General features: G+C 41.1%; 2 protein-coding genes across 15 annotated transcripts in view; one reads left to right on the top strand and one right to left on the bottom strand.

Annotated features, from left to right (window-relative positions):
• The window catches only part of LOC106579584 (aspartyl/asparaginyl beta-hydroxylase), a 59,291-nt gene extending 56,817 nt beyond the window's left edge, over positions 1–2,474 (top strand). For all 13 annotated transcript variants that reach the window (XM_045702728.2, XM_045702725.2, XM_014159631.3 and 10 more), the window contains one exon: positions 253–2,474. In XM_045702728.2, coding sequence (XP_045558684.1) covers positions 253–403 — 151 coding nt within the window. In that variant the 3' untranslated portion in view covers positions 404–2,474. The remainder of the gene's footprint in view (positions 1–252) is intronic.
• LOC106579585 (clavesin-1) lies at positions 1,224–15,301 on the bottom strand. 2 transcript variants are annotated; one of them, XM_014159634.2, is made up of 7 exons: positions 14,759–15,301; positions 14,585–14,662; positions 12,382–12,944; positions 11,741–11,915; positions 7,950–8,060; positions 7,286–7,518; positions 1,224–3,208 (listed from the first exon to the last, which is right to left on the bottom strand). In XM_014159634.2, exons 3-7 carry the CDS (start codon positions 12,768–12,770, stop codon positions 3,127–3,129), a joined length of 990 nt encoding a protein of 329 aa, XP_014015109.1. In that variant the 5' UTR covers positions 12,771–12,944; positions 14,585–14,662; positions 14,759–15,301; the 3' UTR covers positions 1,224–3,126. The 2 variants fall into 2 exon arrangements, with proteins under 2 accessions (XP_014015109.1, XP_014015110.1); XM_014159635.2 differs by lacking the exon at positions 14,585–14,662.
• Positions 15,302–16,059: the final 758 nt, after the last annotated feature.

The following is a 16,059-nucleotide window of genomic DNA, read 5'->3' as shown; positions in this document are numbered from 1 at the left end:
CATTTGCACTCACTGTATATAGACTTTTTGTTTTCCTTTGTTCTACTGTATTATTGACTGTATGTTTTGTTTATTCCATGTGTAACTCTGTGTTGTTGTATGTGTCGAATTGCTACGCTTTATCTTGGCCAGGTCGCAGTTGCAAATGAGAACTTGTTCTCAACTAGCCTACCTGGTTAAATAAAGGTGAAATAAAAAAAGAAAATTAAAAATTAACAGAAAGGCTATGGTTTGTTTTTTGTTCTCTTCCAGGGCTTGGGAGGAGGGGAAAGTGCTCATCTTTGATGATTCCTTTGAGCACGAGGTGTGGCAGGACGCCGACAGTTACCGGCTCATCTTCATCGTGGACGTGTGGCACCCCGAGCTCACCCAGTACCAACGGCAGACTCTTTCCTCCATTTAGACTGTCCGACCGACAGACTGACTGACAGGTCCAAGGTATCTGTCAACCCATTCCCTCAAGTATTGACCCCACAGCCAGCCATTTTAGGTCAAATGGGACAATTGGGACACCTGCCTCTGCTTAGTCCAGGGTGCCATTTCGGCTCCATCTTGAAGAGTTACTAAAGGCCCTCTCAGATTGGAAAAAGCCTTACAACGACCCTTGGGAACACTGACTGCTAACTGTGGTACTCGCCAAGTAGGTTTTTAGGCATAAATGTGAATTTTTTTTAAGAACGGTAAGGTGTGGGTTGAATATCACGTAGGTTGTGTTGTAAATTTGTCACAAGTGCATTCTTGTTTTTCATTAGGGAACCAAAGTGCTATATGTCTGAAACATACCTAACATACGGTAACCGCACGAAGCTGTACTATTGCAGTTATTAACTTTACTGTTGGACACTTACTGATACTTAAAAGGGATCGTTTTTCAGGTGTTTGCCCCAATCTTAATTCATTTCTTACCTCAAGAAAATGTATTTGATTACTTTTGAGGTAAGTAAATGATATGGGTTAAAACACGGAAAACTATCAATTTTTAAGATGTTGCTAAGCTAGCTAAACTTCTGCTAGCTGAAAAGTGGGAACCTAAATCTGTTGTTTCTCTAACGTGATTCGTGAATATATGTCCTGTAATTTCCATAGCATTATAAAGTAACCTGCCTTTTACTGTATTTTGGTAGGGAAAAAATTGTAATACAGACACACTGCTTATTAGGTAATTCCATTTCACTTGTAGGATTTTCGCATGTCTCTTTGGATCAATGGATAGGAAATCACAATGCCAAGAATGTTTTTATTGCAGAATTAATATTGCCAAGAACCTTGACTGATACATCTTATTTTTGTACGCTAACAATATACACTATTTTCAACTGCGCCTTGACCTAGGAGCGCACACAAACATTCTACTCAACAGGCTTGTCTTTGTCATTTAAAATCTTACAACGTGTGTATTTACATTCTTAAATGTGTCAAATATGAACATGTGACTGAAGGCATGTATTTGTCAGATACATAAACATTTTATGTTTTATAAAATTACAATTTCCCTGTGTAAAACTTCGGCAGGAGCATGTTGAATGTATGCAAGACACGGCATTCCATATCTTGGTCAAATACTTCCCAATACTTCCGCTGGGCTTAATTTAGTTTGCCTTGTACAATGGAACCAATGGAATAGTCCCTAAAAGGAGAACCCCAGGCTAAATCAAGCATAGGCTATACTTGAAAGTATTGGACCCATGTCTGCTCCATTCCATGAATAGCAGAGCTGATTAGAGGGGCTTTGCCTGACCAATGTTGTTGATTTTCAAAATAAAAATGGCAAAGCATATTCTTCTAGATATGTTATTTAATCATTCTCTATGGACATTGGTAGTCGGCTTCACTGCAGGAATAAAACATATATATCATGTCCAAATCAGACCGGTGGTATTATGCAGCGTTCATGTGGTATTAGAATCTCGGTACTGACAAATTCTTGGCAATCCCAGGGACTCGTCACAACTACGAGTTTGAGGTCCCAAACCGTTCATAATGAGCTTCCAAGTGGGAAATATGTGAAGGAAACTTGGGTAACATAATTTTTCCCCTACTTCAGAGGAGCATGTGAACACATCATAATCCAATGGGATGGTGTCAAAACCTTAGGCTCATTGGATTGCCTTTCAACATGGTCATGGACATTGGTGTCTTGGGGTTATGACGATGACACATTCAAGCTATCTCCTCGATGCTTCAAATGATTCCCTTAGTTACAAGGGTAACAAATCCAGCACCTTCACAAAGCCACATCGTTTGAGATTACACCTTTTATGGTCCTCTGTTATGAATTGCTATCACTCATCTTAGATATGAAGTTAATACTTCTATGGTGTTGAAATCACTGAGCTGTTCCAACTGTTGTAACTGGCCTGCCAAGTAAGTCATGTTTCTTTCAATTCTATTTTGTGTGTTGTAATCAGTTGCATTGAATATATGTAAAGCTTTTTTTCAGTAAATTAAACAATGGTCAAAATGGTGTCAAGTGATCAGAATGTTGTGTAGTTTCATTAAATACATAGGTAGCTTCATTTGTATATTGTAACTCTGATTCCTCTCATTTGAAATTCTACTCCTTTGTGTGATTTTCAATGACAACCTGAACATTCACACACAACTAAAAATGCTTTTTCTATACATTCTTTTAAAGATTACTTAAATACATTGCAGTTCGACGGTCATACTGATAGTGCAGTTGCCCTGATAAATATACAATCTTGAAATATATTGACTTTCATAGAAACAACATCCCCTAAAACAGTAAGATACAGTTTGGCATTTTGTTCTCGAGACTTTTTGACATTAACTCGGTCAGTCGGTCCCTCCTAGTGGTACTGGTAACACTGACATTCGTTTAATCATTCTACTCCTATCAGCATTGATTTGGATGGCTGGTGACGGACAGGTTTGCCAGTGAAAGTAGATGGCACTGCTTTTGAAGGTCCTGAACTGAAACTGCCACTGGCTCAGAGTCAAGAGATGAGAGGTTTCCAGTACAGCAGCTCCATGTGAACAAGGGTTTAGAGTCTCCTTTTCCAGTCCGTTTTGGACTTTCTCAAAGTTCAGATTTAGGTTTTGGAGTCAGTGAGGTTGGAATCCTAATGAGAGGGGTTTGGATCCAGTGTGGACAGACAGGAGAGATCAGTCCAGAGCCAGGAGCGGCTGTGCCGTGTTCTCCCTGTCTGCTTGTCGTAGGGTACCCGGCTCCACGGCTGACTGGGACCTGAGATGATAAACAACAACAACAGTAAGAGATGGTCATTTCCTGTAAGACACAGGTGGGCCTCTATCAGCAGTATAATGGAGAAAGTCCAGCAGGGGCCAGGGTAATAGAGATCAAAGAGAGAACTGTAGACATACTGTATCTGTGGGTATGATGCATTATGATGTGGTTATAATACATTGTAAGACTAAGAATGGATCACCCCCCCATGTCTGAACACAAACTGAAAACCAACCATTTTGGGGGGGAAGTCCAGATTAGGAAAGTAGCACACTGCCAATGGTAAAATGCATGATGTAATACCCCTCGTCCCTAAACACTCCTCCCTGTTCTCTTCTCTACCCTCATTTTCATGCGTCATCATCACAAAGCCTCTGTGTTCTTGTCTCCTTTAGCTACCAGGAAGTACTTATAACATGCTAGGTTATGACTGGTCCATTAAGGATGACCTTAACGACCCAGCTGAGGAGGGCAATCCGATGGGGCTAAGACTAAATCCCTGCTCCGTGCTGTTTAACACCAGTGGGGGAGCTTAGCTCTCCTCTCATCTCCCCTTGTAAGCCCACTGATTAAAATCACCAGCCGGTGGAAATGGAGCCTACCCAGAACTCTCTCTGCTAAGGAAAGGAAGGACATCCAGACAAAGACAAACATGTCCTTCTGTCTCCAGTCCTGTCGCATTGAAAGTACTGAGATATTCCAAAATTAGCCTTGTTTAATATCTATCAGATTTAACATGATGATGATGATATAGTATTTAATAGAATGTTTTCAATTTTGCCTCAAATATATATTTGAATGCGACTCAAAATGAAACGCTTATATGTCAGTGAAAGGTCCCAATTCACATTATCTCAATGTAGAAGTATAGCTTATAAGGCTTAATAAAGCCTCTCCATAATCCTTTATAAAACCTACATAGAGCTTCATGGATCGTGTACACCCCATTTTGCCCTCAGAATATCCCTGAATTCGTTGGGGCATGGACTCTACAAGGTGCCGAAAGCTTCCACAGGACTGCTGGCCCATGTTGACTCCAATGATTCCCACAGTTGTGTCAAGTTGGCTGGATGTCCTTTGGATGGTGGAACATTCTTGATACACACGTGAAACGCAGCAATGTTACAGTTCTTGACAGACTCAAACTGGTGTGCCTGGCACCTACTACCATACCCCGTTCAAAGGCACTTAAATCTTTTGTCTTGCCCATTCGCCCTCTGAATGGCACACATACACAATCCATGTCTCGATAGGCTTAAAAACCCTTCAACTTCTTTGGGATTGGTGTCCCTTCCACGGGAAGGTTGAGCTAACGTAGGCTAATGCAATTAGCATGAGGTTGTAAGTAACAAGAACATTGCCCAGGACATACACATATCTGATTTTGGCAGAAAGCTTAAATTCTTGTTAATTTAACTGCACTGTCCAATTTGCTGAAGCTATTATAGTGAAGGAATACCATGCTATTGTTTGAAGAGTGCACAATTTTGAACATGAAGTTATTAATAAACAAATGAGGCACATTTGGGAAGTCTTGACACAGAAATACAATGATTCATTAAATCAGTCTAAAAAACTTTGCACAAACACTCATCTAGAGGCCAAAAACTAAATTGCACCTGGGCTGGAATAATACATTATGGTCTTTCTCTTGCATTTCAAAGATGGTACAAAAAAAATTCAAAAGAACGATTGGTCGTCTTATCTTTTACCAGATCTATTGTGTTATATTCTCCTCCATTCATTTTATATTTCCAAAGTGTTTCCTTTCAAATGGTACCAGGAATATGCATATCCTTGCTTCAGGGCCTGAGCAACAGGCAATTCGATTTGGGTATATCATTTTAGGAGAGAATTTTTAAAAAGGTGAACCTCTTAAGGATCCGCCCCTGTCTCCTCTCCTTCATCTACACTGATTGAAGTGGATTTAACAAGTGACATCAATAAGGGATCATAGCTTTCACCTGGATTCACCTGGTCGGCATATTTCAAGGAAAGAGCAGGTGTTCCTAATGTTTCTATACTCAGTGTATATGCATCGGTCAACCTATTCTACTTAAGCAATAAGGCCAGAAGGGGTGTGGTATATGGCTAATATACCACGGCTAAGGGCTGTTCTTATGCATGACGCAATGCGGAGTGCCCTATTGCTATTATAAACTGGTTAACAATGTAATTAGAGCAGTAAAAATAAATTATGTCATACCCATGGTATACGGTCTGATATCACAGCTTTCAGCCAATCAGCATTCAGGGCTCGAACCACCCAGTTTATAATGGATTATATAGCAAGGTCTCTACATCTGGAGCAATGCAAATCAAATTGTAGCAAAATTCTACTACTCAGTACAATCAGAGGTGAGTTTATTCTGCCATCTTGTTTCTGGGAGGATGTCCTTCACTGGTCATTAGCAGTCTTACTCTCTCTTACATCTGTCAGGCCCTTCTGCTGCACAGCCTTGTAGGACTACAGGCAACATGGCCTACTTAGTCCACACTGGAGCAAAACAGCGGCAATCAAAGGCTAACAAGCCCTCCTTGATCTAATCATAGAACATTAAGCATTTTCAACCAACCCACAAACAACCCAATCTTCAATAATCTGTTGTATCCATCTGATCGTTGCATCCATGGGCTCATGCCATCACATTGCTCATGACTACTATGATAACAGGATGCACTAATGACAATGATGACCGATAACAGGCAAGCATTTCCAGTATCCCTCATCAACGGTTGTCACTATTGGGCCAAGCTACAGAGCCGGTCGTATGACAGCTTCTCCAAACAAATCAGATTTTAAAAGAAACCCTCAACCATACCCCTAACCATGTGCCTCACCCTAACCATTAAATTAAGAACTAAAAGATCATTTCCGTGCTAATACATTTTCAAAATATAGTCAATTTTGACTTTGCAGCTTGGTCATATAGTGTGAACCCTAATCTATTCAATCAACATGATGAACGGGAGCTGGTTCATGCTCTCTGCACCAACCTCCCATCTACGCCCCGTCCCCTCCAGATGTCATCCCCTGTGTTATCGTGGCAAGCGAATGAGACTGGGGATCCCTGGGATTGGAGCAGACACTAGCTGGGGTCAGGAAGAGGGTCTCGTATGTGCTTTTTTAATTAAATCAATTCCGAGGAGCCCGCTCTCCCGAGACCTGATATTACATGGCTTTCTGTTGATTGCAGATGGGAGAGATTCTGCATGATTTTTAGATGTCTCTCTCTTCTCTCAAAGATGTTCTGTTTTCCCATTGCTTTAGGACAGAGCATCCATCTACAGTACTGTATACTGTATTCATTCATGTTCAGTCTTTAGCCTTTAGCTTGTAAAAGGGCACGATGTCCAATAGCTCTGAACCTAAAATAAACGTTACCCAGAGCCATATACAGTACCTCTATACCTCAGGAGGTTGGTGGCACCGTAATTGGGGAGAACGGGCTCGTGGTAATGGCTGGAGCGGAATCGGTGGGACTGGTATCAAAAACATCAAATATGGTTTCTATGTGTTTTATGCCATTCCATTGGCTCCGTTCCAGTCATTATTATGAGCCGTCCTCCCCTCAACAGCCTCCACTGCTCTATACATAGCTCTCGTGTAACCTTTGTTTCAGAGAGGAGTCTTTTTTTAGCTGGGGGGCGAGAATTAATGGCAAACTGCAGTGGGTCTCTGAGTGAGTGAGCTGTTTAGGAGACAGCAGTCAGCAAATCTCAAGTGTAATGACCACGTGCTGTAACGGGTATTTCTTAGGGCATACACTAGTCAGTGATCAGCCCCATAGTGGTCATTATCTGAAAGTCTTTGGACTGCGTAATTGCCCTGACAGAATTCAAACGAACGGCATGTCTATACTAACGAAGAAGAATGACCGCTCTGGATTGATCGTTTGTGTTCTCTAACTTTGTTTAGCTGTTTGTTAGCTTTCTGCACTACTATACTGTAGCTAGGGTTGCAAAGGAGGGGAATCATCCAAACATTCCATTAAATTCCCACAAATCCCATATATTCCCATGGATATTTTCCCGCTTGAAAATTACTTGAATTTTGCCACCTTTTTTGTAGCTCACCTTTTCAGAAGTTTGTCGGCACATTCCTTGTCTCCGCCACCATAGTTCTCTTTGACGTGGAGGGCGTCGTAGGTGAGTGTGTACTCCGTCTCGTCGTTGTAGTTGGGCCCTAAGAGGGTCCGCGCCCAGATGCCCATGTCATAGGGCGGCAGCGTGCCACCGAACTCGGACGGCAGACAATCGGGTAGAATTAACTGGTGTAAACTGTTGAGATTGTTCCCATGGAGGAAAATCTGTTGGGAAGAATGTTTTCTTTATTTATCCAGGAGTTCTCATTCTATGGGAACCCTGGCCAATACATTTCATAACTATCCACAATTCTTGTTCTCTTCCCCTTTTAACCAGTGTAATCACACACCCCTCCCAAAAATAATTAAACTCTTTGAAGGAAGCTGTATTACAAAATAGCTTTTAGCTTTTCCATTGATCTAACCTGCACTACCCTGAGGAAAGGTTGAAGTACTAAATTATACATCCCCTTTGTGTCACCTTTCATTTTATTCAACTAGCAAAGGCATTTAACGACATCTCTATCTGGCTTCATGTTCTACCTCTACCAGACCATTCAATAGGACTGCAACTGAGGCAGTTATAACGGAATGGATAGAAAAAAAGGGAGGGGTAGGGGTTAGAGAAAGTGACCAAGCAGTGAAAAGGCAATTACCCTTTTCCTTGTCTTGTCCTTGAGGAAAGGCTTGATGATGGTGTACATGGCGTGGATGTACCAGGGCTGGTTTACAAAATGGATCCCACCAAAGCGAGCAGGGAAGCTGTCCTGTAGTGGGAGGGAGGGGAAAATAGGTTGAGATACTCATACTGCTATATATGTTTTACTAATTGTTGTTTCAAACTCTGCTCACTCTCTTTTATTTTAGTTGCAATAGAGAGACTAGAAATTCAATGGCATAAAAAATATATATTAAATGGTAGGCTAACCCAGTTCTTCTTTCTTCTCTATTATCATAGCTAAATGAAATGGCATTCCTTATTTTATTGAAAAGGTTTTTAACAGAACAGTACAGTAGCCTGCAGCAAAATGGACTGAGGGGAGCAGGCCAAGCGCATTGCTTAGAACGGAAGAAGGGACAACCAGCCTGTTTGGCTAGCAACTTCAGAATATCAGAACTAAACAACTGGCTTTTGCCCAGACTATACTGTATGCTGGAAGGATGAAATAAAACACATTTACTCATTAAAATAACATTTAATGAAATCATGTTGTTCATCTTTTTTTTATATGTTGGTAACCATTTTATAAAAGTAATAGCCCCCGAAACTGAATATTATTATGAATACACAGTCCTAAAGGCTGCTCCTTCACACAATAATCCCCAGGTTCTCATGCCTTGTTGCTTAAATAGATTGATAGTTGATTATGAGGATTTTCCTTGCTGTTTGAAACTGTGCTAGCTATCTACAGTGTGCAGTACTGCAACAGCGCATTGTTTGGATATGTCCCTTTCACCCTTGCAATTGACACCTTTAATGATTGCAGTGTAAGACCAACAATGTAGTCCCCATGACAAAACCATGCACAGTTGAAGTTTACATACACCTTAGTCAACTACATTTAAACTCCGTTTTTCACAATTCCTGACATTTAACCCTAGTAAAGATTCCCTGCCTTAGGTCAGTTAGGATCACCACTTTATTTTAAGAATGTGAAATGTCAGGATAATAGAAGAGAGAATTATTTATTTCAGCTTTTATTTCTTTCATCACATTCCCAGTGGGTCAGAAGTTTACATACACTCAATTAGTATTTGGTAGCATTGCCTTTAAATTGTTTAACTTGGGTCAAACGTTTTGGGTAGCCTTCCACAAGCTTCCCACAATAAGTTGGGTGAATTTTGGCCCATTCCTTCTGACAGAGCTGGTGTAACTGAGTCAGGTTTGTAGGCCTCCTTGCTCGCACACGCCTTTTCAGTTCTGCCCACAAATTTTCTATGGGATTGATGTCAGGGCTTTGTGATGGCCACTCCAATACATTGACTTTGTTGTCCTTAAGCCATTTTGACTCACCTTTGGAAGTATGCTTGGTGTCATTGTCCATTTGGAAGACCCATTTGTGGCCAAGCTTTAACTTCCTGACTGATGTCTTGAGATGTTGCTTCAATATATCCACATCATTATCCTTCCTCATGATGCCATCTACTTTGTGAAGTGCACCAGTCCCTCCTGCAGCAAAGCACCCCCACAACATGATGCTGCCACCCACGTGCTTCACGGTTGGGATGAGGTTCTTCGGCTTGCAAGCCTCCCCCATTTTTCTCCAAACATACCGATGGTAATTATGGCCAAATACTTCTATTTTTGTTTCATCAGACCAGAGGACATTTCTCCAAAAAGTACGATCTTTGTCCTCATGTGCAGTGGTGGTTTTGGAGCAGTGGCTTCTTCCTTGCTGAGCGGCCTTTCAGGTTCTGTCGATATAGGACTCGTTTTACTGTGGATATAGATACTTTTGTACCCGTTTCCTCCAGCATCTTCACAAGGTCCTTTGCTGTTGTTCTGGGATTGATTTGCACTTTTCACACCATCATCTCTAGGAGACAGAACGCGTCTCCTTCCTGAGCGGTATGACGGCTGCGTGGTCCCATGGTGTTTATACTTGCGTACTATTGTTGGAAATTGCTCCCAAGAATGAACCAGACTTGTGGAGGTCTGCAATTTTTGGCTGATTTATTTTGATTTTCCCAAGATGTCAAGCAAAGAGGCACTGAGTTTGAAGGTAGGCCTTGAAATACATCCACAGGTACACCTCCAATTGACTCAAATGATGTCAAATAGAAGCTTCTGATAGGCTAAAGCCATGGCATCATTTTCTGGAATTTTCCAAGCTGTTTAATGGCACAGTCAACTTAGTATATGTAAACTTCTGACCCACTGGAATTGTGATACAGTGAATTATAAGTGAAATAATTTGTCTGTAAACAATTGTTGGAAAAATGACTTGTGTCATGCACACAGTAGATGTCCTAACCAACTTGCCAAAACTATAGTTTGTCAAAAAGAAATGCGTGGAGTGGTTGAAAAACAAGTTTTAATGACTCCAACTTAAGTGTATGTAAACTTCCGACTTCAACTGTAAATACAAGGCTGCTGGGTCATTCAATCATGCACCTCATAGGATTTCATTTTATGAAAGCGTTTTTTTAAATAAATAGAGTTTGATGTAAAGCGGAATACTGCTACCGGATTGGTTGTACGTCTCAGACGTATCATGGCCATTGCTAAATAATTCCCTCATAAGCCATAAGCATTTGGTGTTTTCACAACACTTTTGGGCTAACCATCTATTTGTAGTTAACTTCAAATGAATATATTCCCTGATATATCCACTGTCTGCTTGTTGATCTGCCCATATAATGTGTCCACATCATTCACTGTCTGATTATCATAGCATTTCAACATCAGGGCATACACTAACCGCTGTGCTTCACCTTGTTACTTAGCAACAGGACATCCCATCGGTATGTAGACCTAAAGTGAGGATCATCATCATATTGTATAGAAATCTTTAGTTACTGGTAGTCATATAGTGTAGTCTACATATAGACTACACTGCAAGGCAGGATACGCTGTCTATCTGTCTCTGATCTTAGAACTGATAAAGAAGAACCCTGAAATGATGCAATAAAAAAGTTGCCTGTAGAGTCGGCCATATAGGGTGCGATGGCTCCACATAATGCATGGGTCAAAACATCTAGTGGAATAGACTTGGGTTGAATAATCGAACCAGAGCATAGAGACATATGGCTGTAAGATTAGACTAAAACCATACAATCCATCTTCATTTCAACATTCAGTACAGTACAGTAACAACAATTGTTACACCAAATAGGTACAGTGAACTGTGCAAATTAGGGCCTTGTTGAAAGGCCCATCAACAGGTTTTTCACCTTGTCAGCCCTGGTATTTGAATCAGTAACCTTTGATTTACTGGCCCAACGATCTAACCGCTAAGCTACCTGCCACCCTATACGATCAGGACACAACCCACTGGGCACAGACGTCAATTCAACGTCTATTCCACGTGGTTGAATGTCATTTCATTGAAATGATGTGGGAAAAAACCTTGGTTCTACCAGTGTGCGCCCAGTGGGAATGTGCTGATGATACTCATCACTTTCCACCTTTTCTCTCTACAGCTAACCAATCAGCACAATTTACCTCAAGTAAATGTCTACATAATAGCTGTACAGTACAATCCAACTGTACTATACAACCGTGACTACTGTATATTCAACTTCATGCTTATTACCTAGCTACAACATCTATCTGCTTTGGGTCGATTCAACCCAGTCAGTGCTGGGTCATGTTCATTAGGACACACCGTAGTAACATGAATATAAGTGTTTCTTATTGGACAAGATCAGATTCTGTAGTACCTCCCTGTTTCACTCTGTTTTGTTCCGTTTCATGCCTACTGAACACAACCCTGGTTAGGCCTACCTGCAGGCCTTCGATGGCCTGTTTGAGGATGTTGGGCGTGAGCTTGGAAGCCTGCTTGAAGGAGAAGTTACTCCAGTCGATAATCAAGATGAAGCCGTTGATCTGGAGTTCTGGGTTCTCTATGAGAACCTCTAGGGAGAGGAGGATGGCTCGGAGGATGTCTGTGAAAGAGTTCCTTCACAGAGAGAGAAAGAAACATCTGATTGGGATAAAATCCAGAACAATGCAGCCCTGTGCTGTATCCAGACTAGTACCATAATTCAATGATGTTTGTTCCGGGTCTGTTCTAATGTGTCTGATTATTGACATTGTCCAGACAAGGGCTGGAGTAAAGTTTCTGGGCAAGTGAGTTTTGCTATTTTGTTCCAAATTAAATGTTCCAAAGTATTCTATCAAATCAGTATCAATCAGTAGCTAGAGCACAATTGCTTATTTGATTAATGAAACGATTAGATCATAGAAGCCATTTCAGTGAGACATCACTGAAGCCATTTCATTGTGAGACATCACTGAAGCCATTTCATTGTGAGACATCACTGAAGCCATTTCATTGTGAGACATCACTGAAGCCATTACAGTGAGACATCACTGAAGCCATTTTATTGAGACAAATGTGCTTACTAAAATATCTGTACACTCACCTGCCTTGATCCCAGTTGGAGGCGAACAGGATGAGTATCTTCCGGCCGTGCTGATCCGGTGTTTCTAAGACTCCTGGGAAGCCATCCATCAGCGCCCGCTTGATTCCCGGGTCGTCCACCTTGAAGCTCTGGAACATGTCCAGGTTCTGCTGGCGGAATTGAAAGTACTGGGCCAGGAGCCGGAAGGTCTCTGCCTGGTTAAACTTGCGCGCCCGCAGAAACCTCAGGATGAAGTCGTCGTCCGTGCGCAGGAAGCCGATGTCGGGCCGCGTCACGATCATGTCGCGCACCTGCTGGATGTCTGCGTGGAGGCTGTCGGGGTTCTCGTTGAGCTCCAGCCGAGCTTTCTCCGTGGTCTCGGAGCTCAGGCCGGCTTGCAAGTGAGTCATTTTTTTGGGTCAAGTTCACACTCTCTATATATGTGTTTTGGATAACTACTATTGTTTACACCTGCTTAGGAAACAGTCTTGATTGCTGTACAGCACATTGCTGTTAGTGGCGTCTAGCCGGCACACGTGTCTCTCCAGTACAACACCTGATCTGTGTCTGAGGTAGTGTCTAGCCTAGAAAGACAGAGGTTTAGCATAACACAAATGCACAAATCCCAGGGTTCCGTTTGAAAATTAATCGCATGCATCCTTTCTCCTCTCTTCCTTAGAGTAGGCCTATAGGCTCAGCACGGATACTAAACAAAACACAATAATTTCAACCATTTTACTGAGTTACAGTTCATATAAAGAAATCAGTCATTTGAAATAAATTAATTAGACCCTAATCTATGGATTTCATATGACTTGGCATGGGCGCAGCCATGGTTAGGCCTGCCCACCCACTGGCGAGCCAGGCCCAGCCAATCAGAATTCGTTTTTCCCCACAAAAGGGCTTTATTACAGACAGAAATATTCCTCAGTTTCATCAGCCTGTTGTGGAGGTCCTGGGCTGGCGTGGTTACACGTTCTCTGTGGTTGTGAGGCCGGTTGAACACACTGCCAAATTCTCTAAAACAACGTTGGAGGCTTATGGTAGAGAAACTAACATTACAATTATCTGGAAACAGCTCTGTTGAGCAGTCCTGCAGTCAGCATGCCAATTGCATGCTCCCTCAAGGCTTGAGACATCTGTGGCATTGTGTTGTGTGACAAAACTGCACATTTTAGAGTGGCCTTACACAGGTGCACCCCAGCACAAGGTGCACCTGTGTAATTATAATGCTGTTTAATCTGCTTCTTGAAATGCCACACCTGTCAGGTGGATGGATTATCTTGGCAAATGAGAAATGCTCACTAACAGGGATGTAAACAAATTTGTGCATAACATTTGAGAGAAATAAGCGTTTTGTGCATATGGAACATTTCTGGGATATTTTATTTCAGCTCATTAAGCATGGGACCAACACTTTACATGTTGAGTTTATATTTTTGTTCAGTATAGATAGGAGAATGTAGTGTTTCCACCTCATATCTATTCAGTGCTTGACTTGGACTGAAGTAGGTTCTGGTACTCATTTTGGGTGCCTGCACTGGTTATATTAAGGTGCAGAAGCTCCACAAGACTTTTGAGTTAATATTCTATAATGCAGGAGCTCATGTAGTAGAAATGTTGAGGTGTGGGTACTCAGCTCCGTTGAGCTCCTGCCCAAACCAAGCACGGTATCTATTACAGATCAAATCATGTCAGATCACTAGATATTCCAATGAAAGGGAGGAAGGAAAAAAAAACTTTATTTATTTATTTTTTAATATTCCAACAGTGCCCGGTTTTGGGACATGCATAAGGGCTGACCATTTCAATGACATACACAGACACTGGCGGGTATTGCTGACTTCATGGAGAAACCCATGAGCTATATTTTGTTGTGCATGGTCATCAGATCAGAGTTCAATTATAACAGGCACGCATTTGCATTCATTAAAATGAAGCGTGCCAAAATGTAGGCAAATCATATATGCATTTTATATGATAAACTCAAATATAATTAACAAAAGAGTTTGAATGTTATGTAATAACACTAATAATAATTTATTATTAGGCTATTATCATAAACCGTATTGTATTATTTTTGTACATGTTACTAATAAGGATCACTAGCAAGACTGACGTATAGCTAGCTGGTACACAAGCAGGTTATCGATGACTGATGCTCACCAATTAATGGGGCAAAACGCTGCGACAAATATTATGCCAGTGCTCAATAATACAATACCTATCCATCCATCTGCCGTTCAGGGATTAATTGCATCACATGACGTTCTGCACCCACCACAATGTGAATCGGGACGACCTGCCATGTACCCGTAAAAACATGCCACATATTGATAACTCATTTTTTTTCTATACACATTTTATAAATCCACATTAAGATAAATGAAATACTTACATGAACACCACGCCCTGTAAAACCAGCAAGGTGTCCGATGACGCGCAGGACCGCACAGCAGACGTATCATTTCATTGATTTAAAGACTGGCCGTTGGGGTTTCAAGAAAGACAAAATAACCAGTTGGTAAGGAAACGTTGGCCTAAATAATGAAAAAAAGAATAATTATTTTTGAAAGAATATCCGGTAAAATGTTCTTTGAAATCCTATAAGGGACTGCTTTGTCCAAATGTTGGCTATCCTCCGGTGAAGGCTGCCTAAAATGATGCTGTGACCCATAAACGAGACAGATTGGCGACCATGCGCGGCTGTAGCTGCTTCGATGAGGGTTGTACGCGCTCTGCCTGGAGGCGGACGCAAACTGAGAACATATTGATAGAGACCCACAGAGGAGGCGAATCACCCCGCGGTGCTCAATGCCGTGTGCCGCAAAGTATCACACCATTCTCACGACATAAACCATAGGCTATTCTCATCCCAATGGTATTTTCAAACCTCCAATAAAAAATTTACGCAGTCTCCATCAATTCCGTTTGCCGCAACTGTGCCTAGTTGGTTAGAATATGGGTTCTGAAGGACGCACGCATCGCATCCTTGTCCTGTTCATGCACAGTTAATAATTTTTTCCCCCATTTGACAAGTAAGCCTAGTTTTGCCTTTTCACTAGGCCTAATGTAATTTATTATAGCCTATTGCACAATGCCAGAATAAGCATAATATATAATTTATTAAAGTACTGTATATAGGATGGGTTAGGCTATTTCAATTCATTCAATTCCAACTAGACTACAAGTGACATTTTTCAAAAATGACTTTCTTGAATTGGATTTGAGAGAAACAGAATAAACCCGCACTGTAAAAAATATTGTGCCCCTTTTACTTAAAAAATTGCAGGTAACTATTTGCATCAGCTTTTTAAGTAAATCCAACAAGGAGGATCGTTTGTATAATATACTTTGCTTTTAGTGTATTACAAATTCAAATATATGAAGTGCAAACAACTGGATCTCAAAAATTCCTTTCATTCAACTTAATTTTATCAGGTTGTTGTTGACCTGCTTAAATCCTTCAAGTCCCAGAACTAATGTTATGAGTTTGATATACTTCATGTAATCAGTTAAAGAACTAATATTGTACGTTTAAATTGCTGAATTTACTCAGTATCATAATTGATATTCTATGTTTTATCTACAAATGTTTTTTGCTCAGTTACTTAGGTTAGTAGGTTAGTAAAATGTATTTAAATTGGGTTCCTACTACTCAAATATATACTCAAAAAGCTGATGCAAATAGTTCCCTCA

This window comes from Salmo salar, chromosome 19 (genome assembly GCF_965601325.2).
Source record: "Salmo salar chromosome 19, fSalSal1, whole genome shotgun sequence".
Taxonomy (NCBI): Eukaryota; Metazoa; Chordata; class Actinopteri; order Salmoniformes; family Salmonidae; genus Salmo; species Salmo salar.
The sequence above is the reverse complement of the archived record's forward strand: the minus strand, read 5'-3'. Positions and strand labels throughout refer to the sequence as shown.